Here is a 15,495-nt window from a genome sequence, read left to right as displayed (position 1 = left end):
CTTAATGAGTTCCAAGTAAAAGTTTTGTTTTAAATGATGCAGTAGCAGAAAACCCCAATATCTATTCAGACACACATAATTTGTAACTAATGTAATACATTACCCTTTACAATAATTACATGATAAATAATTCAATGTAATATATTGACTAATACAATATAATATTTTGTTGCAAGCTAGGGACAGTGAAGCTATTGTAAAGAAAATTTCAATACAGAGCTGTGTATCCATATATGCGGGCAGCAACTGACTCTGAATATTAAGTTAGATATCTGAAAGGATTCTTTGATCTAAAAGACATTCATTTTCTTTGTTGCCGAGTATGCTATGAGTGGACATTGTTTGCCTAATGTCCTGATCAGTATACATTTTAATGATTTTTGAAAATTATATTATAATGAAGAGCAAATTTTGATAAAGTATTTCTTACGTTGATTCTCTAATAATGAAGAAATAATTCCTTTCTCCTTAGGAACTCCTGAAACCTCAGTTCTACTTGAAAAGGACTGTGGTGTAATGGATTTTGAAGGTTACTGGAATAGTATTTCTTGTGAATCCAAGCTGCCTTATATATGCAGGAAGCAAGTGAATAGCTCAAACTCTGACCAAAGTAAGTTATGTTTGCATCAGTGTTTTCCCACTTTCTCCTTTTAATTAACCTGTTCTTTCTGCATCAAAATGCAACATTTCCTGTTTATGGAGAGGAAGTCACATTTGCAGCAGTAAACTGATCACATTTCTATCCTGAATCTTTCTTATTTAGTCACTGTGCCAAGTTTTTTGAGTCAGTCATGGGGTGGCCTATTCATTGTGTATAAGTGAAACCCAGACAAAATCACAATAAGGTCCTGTATCTAGGTTTAGAAGTAAGATCTTTAACTGGTATGGAACTATACATTTTCCAGTGTATTTGGCCACAGTTCAGTATTACTAGGGAAAACTGTCCATATGCAGTAGCATGTGTCTAAGAGAGGCTTTTGGGGATTAGGAGATTAAAGCGGTGTAAAGAAGAGCACTGGCATACTCTTTGAAGAATAGGGCACTTGGGTATATAGGGAAGGATTACTTGGGGTTCATCTGAATTGTTAAATATGTGAGTGCCTGTCACTTTTATTGACTTACCCAGGTACTTGCAACAGGCAGAATGTTGATGTGGGATTACCATTGAACCCTGAACACAGGATTAGGATGTGTCTTGAAAGGATAGTTTCATCTGTGGATCATTTGGACTTTGAGAGAGTGAAGGTAAAATCAACAGTAAATGTAGAAACAAGCTTAAAAGGCAAATCAGCACAACTAAGACAGAGTTATAAAGTTACGACTACACACCAGTTTCATTCAGTCACTTCTCCACCTGGTGGTTTATTGAAGTGGTGCTGTCAATTAAGTGAAACTTTCTGATACAGTGTGATCAGTCTGCTGTAGGCACTGCACTGCAAAATAATAAAGCATTCCTTGGCCATTTTGATTAGCTGCATCTGTAATAGCAAAGACTAATAGAGCATATCTTACACAAGCAATGAGATTTCTACAGCTTTGAGGGCCTATGGCTAAAAACCCAACCTCCTACTGTTGTGTTATTAATCCTTAGGAACTTTGACTGACGTCTTGAGATCTTAATGTGTGCTCTGGTGTGTATGTATGTATTGGTAAGTAGTACATACCATTTAAAGGTCTATATGTAAAAAGAAAACTTAACTGGAAACCAGTTTAAACACTTAAGAACAGGTGTTATGTGGTCATACTTCACAGTTGTAGTAATGACTGCAACAGCATTTTGAAATAACCAAAACTTGTAGATAGAATCATTTGAACAGCCTGTGGATAACATTGCAGTAGCCAGTTCTACTCCATATTTAGAAAGTGTCCTAATATTCATATAGTTTTAAGATGTAAAAATAATTTTTTAGATTAGCAGGGGAATACTACCTAAATAATGTAATATGTTTGGTAAAAAGACTGGAGTCGTAGATTTTGTCCGTTAATTTAATTTAAGTGACAGTGTTGTTTTGTCTTCTGTACCAATTAATAATATTTGTCCATTATTAAAAAAATAAGTAGTTATTTCTCATCTATTCTTTCAAATTTTAAAATATTGAATATTGTAATTGAAAATATTGAATAATTGAAAAATTGAATATTGATATTGAAATAATGAATACTGAAACAAAAGCATACAGAAGTTTTTTAATTCTGCCATTGTCAGGTTTCATCTGACACAAAAAAATGTATTTTGCTGCACTGCATTTTTTTTGCAGTGACAGGGAGCCAAAGAGTACATGGCGATTCTCAATCAAGCTCTGGTTATAAGCCTATCAAGGAAAAGTTAGCGCAAGCCCTACAAAGTGAACCATAAGAGTATTCTTTACCATTAGCCCTACAAAGGACAATGACATAAGCAGACAAAGGGAGGCATCTGACAAGTGTTAGCAGCATACATAATTAACAATAAAGTTATTTATTTATTTAATAAAGGTAAAATGGCAGTCGGCCAAAAGTGCTAATTCTGAGACCTAGCACTTTTGAAAGGTTGTCTTGCTGCTTTTATTGTGCTATTTACTTTATTATTTACATTTTCACATGTGAACACCTTCCTGATGTCTCTTCACACTTAGTACATTCCCAATACTCAGAATGTTAAAATTTGTGTGTTTGCTTTCTTTTGTAACACATCAGGAGGATCATACTAAGGAACAACAAAGAGTTGCAAAAGAAATAATAGAGAAGCAAAACCCCACTGTATTTTCTGGGTCCAAGTCTTTTGTGACCTCTAGGGGGCATTGCTGCACCCCAAACTCCAGACACAACCTCACAGACATATCACCTGAGTACAAATGAAAGGTTTTATTTAACAAAATACCTTAAAGGTTTCTTTCTAGTCAAAACACAACATAACTCTTCTCATTCTTTCTTCTTCTCCACAATTCCCAGATGAGCTTTGTCCATCTTCCACATGTGACTTCAACATGCATGCATAAGGTCAAACGGTTCCTTTTATCTTAGACTCAAGAGTACTTCCGGTGCCAGGGCATAGCCCATTGGAAGCACTTCAGGGTCAATTGGAAATCCCACAAAGTAGGGATCACATATCCCTGCAGCATCCCCTGGTGGCACCTACGGAACCCAGCATGGCTGCCCTATGGGACTGCAGTTCCTGTCATGGCTTGCAGCTATCTGCCCAGGTAGCATTGCCTAGGAAGGCTGCCACCTAGAATGTTGGGAGAGTATGTAGCCCTGCCACATTGTCTCCCCCTGTCCTTCCATTCTGCTGGCCTCCCGGCTGGGTAAGATTTTTGGTCATTCCCTGCCAGGAAGCCAACGTGCCAACCTGTATATTGGCATGCTTATCAGCCTTTTGGCCAGGGCAGGAAATATCTTGCCCTTCTTTGTGCTCACTCAGTGCCATGGCCTCCCAGCCAGGTCAAAGATTGGAACCCATTCCGATAGGGAAACTAGTGCATGTGTTCTGTCTATCACACTAAGAAGTTTTGTGAGAACCCTCTGCTTTGTTTTATCCTGGTGCATTCAGTGTTCACAAGAAATATATCAAATTGTTTGATTTCTTTTGATTTGTAATGCCTTTAGTAAAAGTATTACACAACAGCTATTTGTTATGATGTTTAAAGACTTTTTTAGTTCAATTCGCATAATGATTGGTGTATGTACATGTGTGATGTGTTTGCATTCAATGTGATAGACTGGTGCTCCATTCAGGGCTGTTTCTTGCTTTGTTCTTGATGCTTCTGGAATAGGTTCCAGTGCACATTGACCCTAAACTGGATTGAGTTGGTTCTAAAAAATAAATGGGTTTATACAGTACATATTTCTTGATTTTAGAACATTTACTTTCCCTCTGTATATAATGAGAAATCGTTAAAAAATGTTTAATATTTTTAATCTTATCCTTGTATGTTTCAGATGAATGGCTGTATAAAGAGACCACCTGTGACAATGGGTGGATGGCATACAATGGATTTTGCTACAATGTGACAGAGAGTCTGGGAACCAGAGATGAAGCAATGAGTGACTGCTTGAATAGAAATGGAGATTTATTAAGTGTGCACTCTTTAGCAGATGTGGAATTAATTATCACAAGTCTTCATCAAGGTGCTTATAAATTCCCTACGTATATGGGCATATAAAGATGTACTGACCTATACAAATATGTTCAATTAGCTGAAAGAAAATGATGATAACAGTACCACTACAGATTATAGTTCATTCACTTTATTTTAAAGTTTTAAAGACAAACAGTATACAGTATATATGTGTAATCCTTGGGGGGAAAAACCTATGTGCATGTTTCATTAAAGATAATTGAAAAAATATTTGAGACAGTACTAATTATTTCAGGTGTGTAAAAGGTACACAGCTGACACAATTAGTTGCAAAATTTTTCTTGTCATAGTAAAGAGTCACATATACAGTTATACCAGATTTCAAATGCTAACTTTTGGTATTTGGTAGTGGTTACATTAAATGTTTCAGTTAGGAGAGCTCTTGTCATCATTGCTCATTGACTCCAGAGCACTTCATGATGTCTACTATAGAGACATTAAACTTGTGTGCCAGAGTGAAGTCAAAATTAGACATCCTTCTCTGATCTCTCAATGTTACTTTGAGTCAAGTTCCAGTAACACAGAGAATTCAAATTTGGTCAAATTCTTTCAAATGAAAGCCATACATTTTAGAGTTTTTTTAATGCTCTTCTAATTAATTATTAATGGATTTCTTTAGATGTAAAAAATGACATGTGGACTGGATTGACCAACAACAAGTCTCTAGCACAGTTTGAATGGAGTGATGATTCTCCTGTAACATTTACATACTGGGGACCAAATGAGCCATCTGTTCCTTTTAACAAAACTCCAAACTGTGTTTCATATTCGGGAGAGGTAAGTACAATATAGCAATATCTACTACTGCATATGTGGAGTCTTTTAACTCATAATATAGAGTTTAAAAGATTAATTTTAAGTATTTAATAGTCATTGTTTCTTTTTTCTGTGTAGCTTGGATGTATATTTTAAGTCCAGCCTGCTAGATGTGAGGCATGTAATACCGTATTTCCAGTTCTCACAAGTACCATCAATTTAGCCTTTAACTTTTTAATATTTGCTAAACATGGGAAGGCTAAGATGAAAATGAATTGATGATAAACATTAAACCCATGATTCTTTCGCTTTGTGACTTTTAAACAACTTTTGAAATTATTAGTAATGCAATCTAGTGTATTTTTCATCGTCGGTTTTCTTTTTCAATTATTAGCAGTGTTTTCTACTGTTAGAGCTTCAGGGTTACACATTCTGATAACACATTGTTTTTGTGAAAGGAACAAATATTCTTGTAAAGTAGTTCAGATTCACTCTTGCTTTATTCATTTTCTGTAGATAATGGTTTGATTTTGTCACATGACACATACATGGTACAGATTTACAAATACAGTACATGACTGAGAATTGAACAATATAAATCACATTGTAGAAAGTGTAATCTGTATACACATATAAATGTATATGGTAATTTTCTAGTGCTTGAAGAAAAGACCATGTGGAGTAAGGAAGGCCAATTGAAAACTGAACAGTAATTTCAGTTTGCACAGACCCTGTAAAATATAAACCTCTTTGAACCTGCAGTCCTCTGAAAAACCTGTAGTTCACATCTGACTATAACAGGCAAATAATATGGAGTTGTAAGGGCTGATGTTTGTAATTGTGCTGGAATTGTGCGATGGTCTAAAGGGGGCCTGCCATCCTCTATTCTGTCTTGTTCTAAGCGTTGGATAGCTAATTTGGTCTAAGTACTAATAATACCAGCTGTCACAGCAGCATCATAAGAAGAATGGTCTTAAACTGATCAGTTATATCTGGATGTGAACCCATTCATTTTGTTTTTTAACAATTACGCTAATTGCTGAGATTAGAAGTAACAGTGAAAATTAATAATATTAACAATAATCTTGACACTTTAAAACTTTTTAAGATAGAAGCATCATCATTAATAAGAGAGGAGAGAGCAGTTGGGAGAATGCACTGATACAGCCCGTTGCCACACCTACTACACGATAAGCCACCAGAGGATCCCAAATTAGGACCCAAGCACAGCAGTGCAATGGATGACACCGCAGCACCACAATAGTTCGAATGGAATGGAACAGTGTGAGGATTTCTACAGTGGCTAGAGTACCAGTCTTGCCCCAAACCCCTGTTTTCTCTGCAAGTTGGAGGACCTGTTTGCATTATCATAAATAACAGACCCCATTATTGTGTTCCGCCTAACAAAGTTGGAAGGTTAATTGGGCAGCCATCTATTGCACCACACTGGACAAATTATACCACCCCAGGACTACACACACTGCAGTACCCCTTTAGACGTTCATAAAAATACAAATTTATACATGTTTAAATATTTTAACAAAGCAATACTCAAAACTCCTATTTTTATACTCTGGAGAAAACCTTTAAATGTTTAATTAAAAAGGAGTATCAGAAGAGAAAAAACGTACTCATACACAGAACACAAGATTTCCACACAAACAGTGACCAGGCCAGAAGGGTATCCTAGAGCCATGAACAAATGTAAACTCTATAGTCTATTTCCTTGCCTTGGGAAATGGTAACAGTCAGGGAGGAAGAAAGATGGAAAAATGTATAGGCAGACAAACAAAGAGGCAAATAGGGCAGTGGCAAGAGCCAAGGCACAAGCTTTTGAGGTATATGAAAAATTGAAGACAAAAGTGGGAGAGAGAATGATTTTTGGAATATAGAAGCATAGGGACAAGGCTGGAAAGGGTTTTAGTCAGATAAAGCAACTTAAAGTTGAGCAAGGTGTGTTCTTGAGTGAGCATGATAGCATCAAGAATAGAAGGAAGGGGTACATTGAAAAGCTGTTGATGAAGAAAACCCAAGGGTGGTATTTAGCAATGGAGTCCCAAGTGAAGGGCTACGTTCAACAATAAGGAGGGAGAAAGTAGAGGAGCTGCTGTAAGGAATGAAAAATATAAAGGCAACAGGACCAGATGAAATACCAGCAGAAGTATAGAAGTGTTAGGAGTAAATGTGTTGTGGGATCTGATGTAAAAGATCTATGAATAGTAGAGAATACCAAGGGAGTGGAGAAACAGCGTGAGCACAGGAGAAGTTAGATGTGGCAGAAATGTGAATTTTGAGATGGGTGTGTGGAGCTACAATAAAGAACAGAATGAAAAAATGAGACAATCAGAGGTACATTAAAGTGGGAGAGATATATAAAAGTACAGGAAAGTAAGTTGAAGTTTTATGAACATAGGGGAGATAATGATTATGTGGGCAAAAGAGTGATGGGAATGACAATACAGTGTAAGAGAAAGTGAGGGAGGCCAAACCAGAGGTGGACAGATAAAGTAAAAGAAGATCTGAAAGAATAGCATTTGACTAGGGAGGAGGTGCAGGACTGAGCTATATGGAGAAGGTTGATCAGGCACATCAACACAACATAGAAGTAAGAAGAAGGGGAAAGTATATTTCCTTCTCTTCATATTTTCTTTCCTGCTTGATTTACGCTGTATAATTCACAACCACTAAGTAATACTGTAGACGTCACTGCTGTGTTACTGCTAAAAAAAATTTTTAGGAGAACCTTTTTGCTTATTTGGACACAACGTCTATTTAATGGAATTTGTATACCATTAACCACAGATAAAACAGTTAATGATGTCATTTCAAGCAGAGAATGCTGCTGGAGCCAATCCCAGAATTGCATTGTGTGTCTGCCATTTGAAAGCTTTTCAAAGCAAGCAAATTCTGATTTTTTTTTTTTCTTTTTTCTTTTTATAGCTTGGCTACTGGAAAGTAACACCCTGTGACAAGAAACTGCAGTATGTTTGCAAAACGAAAGGTGAAGTAAAAAACGACACTAAACATGATGTAGGCTGTCCATCAGATGGGGTAATTTGTATTTTTATTATTAAATGCTGTAATTAGTTTTCTATCTTTTGCTCAGGAAGGAGATAAGAAAATTATATTATAATGCATACAGCTTGTTTATTCATTTATTTCATTTAAATTTTTGCAGTAAAAAGTATAACTTCAGATTTACCACAGGTTTTTTAGAATTGGTGGCAATGAAGCAAAAGATAATAATTTTTATTTAATGAATGTTTTTTTTTATGTAAGTGACTAAGATATCAACAAATAAGATCATAGCTCCATGCTCAGAAAGTCAGTATGCAGGAAACAAATCTTTAATAGTTAATGTGACTCTGCCTATTACTTGTTATTAATTTTATTTGTATTATAGAATGCTTGCTTAGGTAGAAGGGTGAAACAAATCTGCCCCATTGGTCTGTAGTTATAATGCATCCAACAATAAATTTTACAAAATTGTCTCCAACAATTACGTTTTAGGGATACCATTATAAAGGCTATCAGTCTTTCTTTTTAACTCAGTGTATTACCTCCTGCTCATCCACTTAGTCTTTGGTTACCTTTAACTAGTACTGTTCTGGTTTGTCCTTGGATGAAGTATGTCCATAATGTTGTGGGCTGAACTAGCTAAAAATGAGGGAGATTTTAAAAGACAATAGCCTCTTTTGTTCATCTCTGACAGCTGCTAAACTGAAATAAAATGTACCTAACATTGCTTCTGCAAATTTGCCAATGACAAATTTGATTCAAAGTCAGTCAACACTAGATCAATCAAACATGCTTTAAAAAAAATAAACAGCCAATCAGATTTCTTTTCAGTTTAGAATATTGTTCTTATATTTTATTATATTATTTTATTTACCTTTATGGTTGTTTTTATAGGAATGGATGCTGCATGGTAAAAACTGTTACAAAATTGATCCCAAAGAAGTACCATTTAATGAAAGTTGTGAGCTCACAATAATGAGCAGGTAAAAGTGCTTTTGCTTTTTTTAGAGTTATGATCGTGTAGGAGGTGCTTTAATAACTCCATTTTTCCTAGTTTGCAGTTATGAATCTGTTCTGTTTCTGTTGTTTTGAATAAACAGATTTGAGCAGGAATTTTTAAAAAACTTAATGGAAAAGTACAAATATAATTCCAAGTACTTCTGGATAAGTCTCATAGATAAGAATAATACTGGTGAATACCAGTGGGAAGTCAAAAATGGAACCAATGAACCTGTTAAATATACCAATTGGGATGAGTATCAACCAGGTGAGCATTATGTTTTAAAAACTGTCTTGCAGAAGATTGGTGGCAGTCAGGCTTGCAAGACTACAGTAAAACTGTTTTCTATTTTCAGATGCGTCTGGGAGATGTGTTGTAATGTCCGCTGTGGATTCTCGTGGGAAATGGGAAACCAAAGACTGTACTTTCAAAGCTATGTCAATCTGCAAGAAGAGTATTTCTATTCAGAAAGATTCAGAATCAAAGATAAACTCCAGTGCTGCCTGTCCTTTTGGATGGCAGTCGCAGCCAGGTCTTTTGTATTGTTACAAGGTGAGATAGTAGAGTTCATCACTTAACAAAATAAAGTATAAACCCTTCCTGTACTAAAGAAAATTATGATAACACTTCAACTTCATAAACACTAGATATTTCAAAATATGTCACAATATATGTCTTGATTAGTTAATAGTCAGATATAATAAAATAAAACTGCTAGTATATCCACAACTTAATGGCTTATGTCCCGGCTAGTGCTAAGTTGGCATTGTAAAATGTGCATCTGACATCATAACAAATATGAATGCTGATTAGATTTTAAACTCTAAATTTTATACAGACTAATGTAGTGAAAAGTCAAGCAAAATGACACCTTTTATTGGCTAACTAAAAAGATTACAATATGCAAACTTTCGAGGCAACTCAGGCCCCTTATTCAGGCAAGATGTTTAATAATGGCTAACACGGTACAACACCCTAGTACTACATACAGACTAATGGTAATTAGTACAGTATTTTATGCACTGTATTTGTTATATTTTTGAGATATTGTGATAAATTACATTTAACACTATATCTGTAAGCAATAATAGTTTAATAATAATAATTATGTTAACGCTCCATATGTTTAATATACAAACACAAAAATAATCTTGCAGCACATGAAGTGCTTTGCAAAAGCCTTTCTTACCAATAAGATTATATTATCTGTAAGTCAAGGGTAGGGGCTTCTAATTGCTAAGCTGAAGAATTTAATGTATATGGTGATTCTTAAAATGCATTACTTTGCACAATGCCACAAGACAGTTACAACGAGCTATTTACATGCCACACATCTAGTAAAACTTTGAGGTATTAGTGTTAAAGAAGGCTTATTAATGAAACCAAATAATGCATGCGTGTTGCATCCCTTGTCCTCCAGCACTTAGTGGATGTTAAAATACACTGAATATGTGCTTGTCCCTGGCAACACCATTGTAGAGTAGCATATCCTTCTAATTAAAATGACATGACCATGACACACACCAGAACCTTAGCCCTAATTTCATACCCTGTTCTGAAATTGGTGTTTGTAAATAAAAAAAATGATATCTCAGACTCATTTAAAATAATGAAACAAGCAGTGCTTATACAGTATTAGACAAATGCAGTAATATTCATAAAGATTACCCCTTAGGATAACACAAACATAAATAGACAGGAAAAAAATTAAAGTATAAAAATTATATAAATTAATAAATAAATATATAAAATAAATGCTCAGTTCAAGCAAGAATAATACAACGGTGCATGTCATCGACTTTAACCAAGTGAAAAATAAAATTAAGCTTGTCCTAAATTTTTAAAACTGTTTTGACTTATTTTGAATGGTAATGTGCTGTGTGCTTACACATTTTCCACAAAATCATCACATGTGAAAGGATAAATTGAATATCTTTAAGGGTGAAATAAGCAAGGCATTAGTAAAATAAAAAAAAAATATATATATATATATATATATATATATATATATATATAAAATTCAATGTCTGTCTGCTTTTCATGACAGAACTACTTAACGGATTTAGATCGGGTTTTTTTTTTTATATAATTTGCTTAAACATTCCGGTTGATTTTGCTAAGTATCATAGTTTGTTACAGGAGCGATATATTCGCACTAATCCGAGACAGAGGTTCGGGGCCAAGGGGAGGGAGAAGAGTGAGGTGCCAGGTGGGGCCCTCCTCCCTCACGCACCAGCCTCCGTTCGAAACAGTCTACCTATGGCCCAGTTTGTTTATTGATTTTTTCAAGTTTTCCTGTTTCACTACTATGTGGGCAGAGCCACGGGGGACAGCTAGTATTATATGTAAACAGAAGTTTAATATTTGTTTATAATCCCCATTTGTAAAAGCTGAGCCATGTCTGATTCATAGAATTATCTCTCCAGGTTGTGCAATAATTTTAATGTACCTTAAATAGTCATATATTTAGTTACAGAGTAATTTAGTGTTTAAAGGTCTCTAAAAAAATGTCTAATTAAAAGTCACAGGTCAAGACCAAGAGGATTATTATGAAGTGACTATAGAGAGCTCAACCCCTAGATGTTTATAGGTGTGTACCCCCCTTTAAGTCCTCTTTCATAATGGTGACTGTTCAAAATGGAATTATACTTTAAAATGGATGTGCAGAGAATGAAGACAATGGGAGACGGGATAGTTCCTGGATACCTCTGGTTTACTAACTATTATCTCCAGGACACAGTACTGAAACCTCACAAACCATCACCTGTTGGTTAGATCTAAGATCCAGGACACTGTGGGAGTATCCTCCTTCATCGCCTTGAGCTTATCCTCTAATCAGAGAGGCTGGAAATAGTGAAAGGTCCAAGGGAAATCAAAGAGGGTGATCCTGTCTGTACTGCCAGTTTTTTTGGAAATATGCACAAATTACCCTTTTTAAGGTATATAGAGGCAGGTATTTCATTGATTGAAATATTCATTAATGTTCACTTGCTTTACAGATTTTTCACAATGAAAGGATAACAAGAAAAAGAACATGGGAGGAAGCCGAAAAATTTTGTAAAGCACTGGGAGCCCATCTTCTAAGCTTCAACCATTTTGAAGAAAAGAAACTTGTACACAACATGATCAGAGAGACTGTGAGGTATTTAGATTGTGATTGTATGTACATTTAATTATCATACATGTTTTAGATAAAACAAAGTCCATAAATAATAATGTGAGGAAATGATTGAGGCACTGAACATTAAAGTACTAATAGTAAATCATTTCATATACTGCATTTCAGTGGTGTACTGTATAATCATGAATACATTGAAATACAGGTGACTTGTTTAATAAAGTAAAAAATAGTAAATATAGATGCTAACTACAACATATTAAATGCAGATTGTTCTACATAGACACAGTCATAGAGCTTATTAACTCTTTCAGGGATGATGTCGACTTTTGTCAAAAGGAGGAGTTGACGACGGTAATCGACTGTAAACTTTGACAAAACCAACCGCTCTGTTTTAGTTGGACACTCGTTGCTAGAAGGAAAGTTAGATTTATTGGTCTGACCAAGATTTCCTGAGCTAGTGTGAGTAGCAAGGCGCAAACAATGTCAAAAATGGCACTAACATCTGGCGAGAGATCAAAGTGAATGCATAAAGTAAAGCAAAACACTCCGTGGACGACGTTTTGCCTGTTATCTCTGAACTGGACTATGATTTGTTGGACTCAGATTTTGATACAAATGATTGAAAACGAATGTGAGGTTCCAGCTTCAGCTCACTGGTCTCCAGCTAATCGTTGTACTGACAATGTTCGCCAGGGAGGACTGCCACTTAACAATGGTAAGAGGTAGAAACCAGATTGCAATGCACTGTGACTTTGACCCAGCCACGCAAAGACGGCCTGGCAGCAAGCCTGCTGCATATTCTTGGCAAACTGGCAGCCACAGCATGCAGCAACAGACCTTTTATGTTGATTTCTGTGTGAAACCATTGCTTTTCGGAAAACTGTTTTTTGGAAAAAATATTCAGCCCTCAAAGAGTTAAGGTGTTAATATGATCATTCTTAATGTGTTTTAAAAAATCACTGGGCAAACCCATTATATTTGCTACTGTGTATCAAAGATCAGATCTACTGTAAATGCTACTGACAGAGGGCACATTGTTAGAGTATGCATGGTGCAAGTGATAAAAACTTCTGAATGTTTGATATTTCAAGAGGAAGGTAATGTTGGGCAATGGAGTCTGAGAGAAACTTGAGCAACTATAGAGGTGTTTTGGTGTGTATCATACCTTAAAATGAACGTTTACTAAAAGTCATCTGGTGAGTCACCCTACATATGTGTGGGGCACAGAAAAAAGTTTTACAGGCCTGAATGTTTATTATTCACAGTTAAATGGTTCAGGGTTTATTTGAAATTCTGTAGAAGAGCCAACAGCATCAAAACCACAAATCACGTGATTTCTTGTTAAGAACGGTACCACCTCTATCTAGTACTCTATCTATCTATCTATCTATCTATCTATCTATCTATCTATCTATCTATCTATCTATCTATCTACACTTGTAGACACTAAGTAGTATAATCTGTGTCAAAAAGTGTGGTTGCTTATGATAGATGACTCAGTGGCCTAGTATGACAATATATATAGTATTTCCCTTATTTTATTAGGCTCCTGGCTTAATGCTCTGGAAACATTCATATATCAAAAATATAAATTACAAAAATCCATTCATCAATATGTTTTGCAAATATTTAAAGTCAAGGAAACAGATGACCATTGTAGTTAGTACACAAAACATTAGAATGTTAGGCATTACATAGTAAAGTTTGAAAATGTGAACTTTTAGCATTTTTTGAAAACTGGAGCTGAAAGTACCAGTTCTAATTGGGATGGCAAAGCTGTTTTCAGCACTGCATTGAATGGGGCAAGAAGTAGACTTGCAGCTCCACAGCAGTGACATCATCTGAATAATTTGGGTCAGGATACATAATTGGTGTAAGACAAGTGTACAGTGCCAAATCAGGGATAGTAAGCCAAAACTATACATTCCCAACTTGGCTTGAACAATCCTGACTGATCATTCTGTCTGTGTCACAGCACATGATGGAAAGTGAAAAATTCATGTTTATAGATTATACCCTGAGGCTACAGATTTAATCTTTACAAGCAGCTACACAAATACTAAAAGCCAGATTACCCCTTGTTCCTCTGAATTTTTCATACTCATCTTAAAGCTATCCTTAAAATGAACATTTGACTGGATGAACAGAACAGAGAATGTGTTATTTTTGTTATCAAGAATATATAGCAGTCAGTAAAAGGGAAAAAAAACTTGTAATTCATATAATTGGTGAGTGAATTGTTCTTTTTTTTCTGTTTTGTGAACAGTGATGATCGGTATTTTTGGACTGGATTAAATAAGAGGAACCCCTTGTCTGAGAACACATGGGAATGGAGTGACAACAGACCGGTATGTACCATCAGTATTTTAAAGCTGGTCAAAGAGGTTGCTTAATGTTCAAAGTGTAGTGTTTCTAACAGGATACGTTCTATGCACCCTTGCCATATACTGTATTTTGAAAATGGAATGCTTTACAAATTTATTTAAGTTTCACAGTAGGAAGTTGTGGCACAATATCAATCAATCATAAATCAATCAACATTTATTTATATAGAACATATTCATACAAAAAAATGTAGCTCAAAGTGCTTTACAAAATGAATAGAAAAATAGAAGACACAATAAAAAATAAACATAGGTCAACATTAATTAACATAGAATAAGTAAGGTCCGATGGCCAGGGTGGACAGAAAAAACAAAAAAAAACTCCAAAGGCTGGAGAAAAAAAATAAAATCTGTAGGGGTTCCAGACCACGAGACCGCCCAGTCCCCTCTGGGCAAAAATATGTTTCACAATACTTTCTTTCCCTATTAAGTCAAACTCATGCATCTGTGAGATTCACATGTACGCAAAGGAGAACTTATTATTGTTTTAATATTTTATTAATTGGTAAGCAGCACTATAATAAATCTATAAAAGGAAGCTAATGTGTGCAGTGGTTACTTCTGTTGCTTCCAATGTCTGGAATTAAAGTTTCCTGCATGGTTGTTGTCAGTGTGTAATGGGCAAGCTTATCCCACTTCAGTGGGGGGATTCCCCCAGGCGCTCCAGTTATCCTCCCACACAATAAATGATGTCTGTATTAGGTTAGTTGGCGAGTCCATAGGTTGATCAGCTGTGAGTGTGTGTATGAGTTGACATTATGTCCAGAATGACTTCCCGCCTTGTCCCTGATGCATCTAGGATAGCCTCCAGCCCCAAGGATAAAGTGATTTTTAGAATGTTGTGCGACTTGTTTATTATAAAGGATACCTTTACACTGATCAATGTAATCCAGCCATCCATCCATTATCCAACTTGCTATATCCTAATAGCTGGGTCACTGGGTTCTGCTGGAGCCAATCCCAGCCAACACAGGATGCAAGGCAGGAAAGAAACCCAGAGGAGGGTGCCAGCCCACCACAGTCAATGTAATCCAATAAAACTTTATCCATCTGATTATCTGTCATGATTTAACAACACAGGACGTTCCTCCAATCATA

At 35.6% G+C, this 15,495-nt stretch overlaps 1 protein-coding gene across 1 annotated transcript in view; it reads left to right on the top strand.

The window, feature by feature from the left end:
- ly75 (lymphocyte antigen 75) overlaps positions 1 to 15,495 on the top strand; it is a 209,950-nt gene that overhangs the window by 93,974 nt on the left and 100,481 nt on the right. Inside the window, exons 6-14 of the mRNA XM_039757470.1 lie at positions 473 to 610; positions 3,919 to 4,107; positions 4,738 to 4,895; positions 7,815 to 7,925; positions 8,787 to 8,875; positions 8,993 to 9,159; positions 9,248 to 9,444; positions 11,892 to 12,034; positions 14,280 to 14,361. Coding sequence (XP_039613404.1) covers positions 473 to 610; positions 3,919 to 4,107; positions 4,738 to 4,895; positions 7,815 to 7,925; positions 8,787 to 8,875; positions 8,993 to 9,159; positions 9,248 to 9,444; positions 11,892 to 12,034; positions 14,280 to 14,361 — 1,274 coding nt within the window. The remainder of the gene's footprint in view (positions 1 to 472; positions 611 to 3,918; positions 4,108 to 4,737; positions 4,896 to 7,814; positions 7,926 to 8,786; positions 8,876 to 8,992; positions 9,160 to 9,247; positions 9,445 to 11,891; positions 12,035 to 14,279; positions 14,362 to 15,495) is intronic.

The sequence above is a fragment of the Polypterus senegalus genome, chromosome 6 (assembly GCF_016835505.1).
Source record: "Polypterus senegalus isolate Bchr_013 chromosome 6, ASM1683550v1, whole genome shotgun sequence".
Lineage (NCBI taxonomy): Eukaryota > Metazoa > Chordata > Cladistia > Polypteriformes > Polypteridae > Polypterus > Polypterus senegalus.
This window is presented reverse-complemented; position numbering and strand designations above follow the sequence as displayed.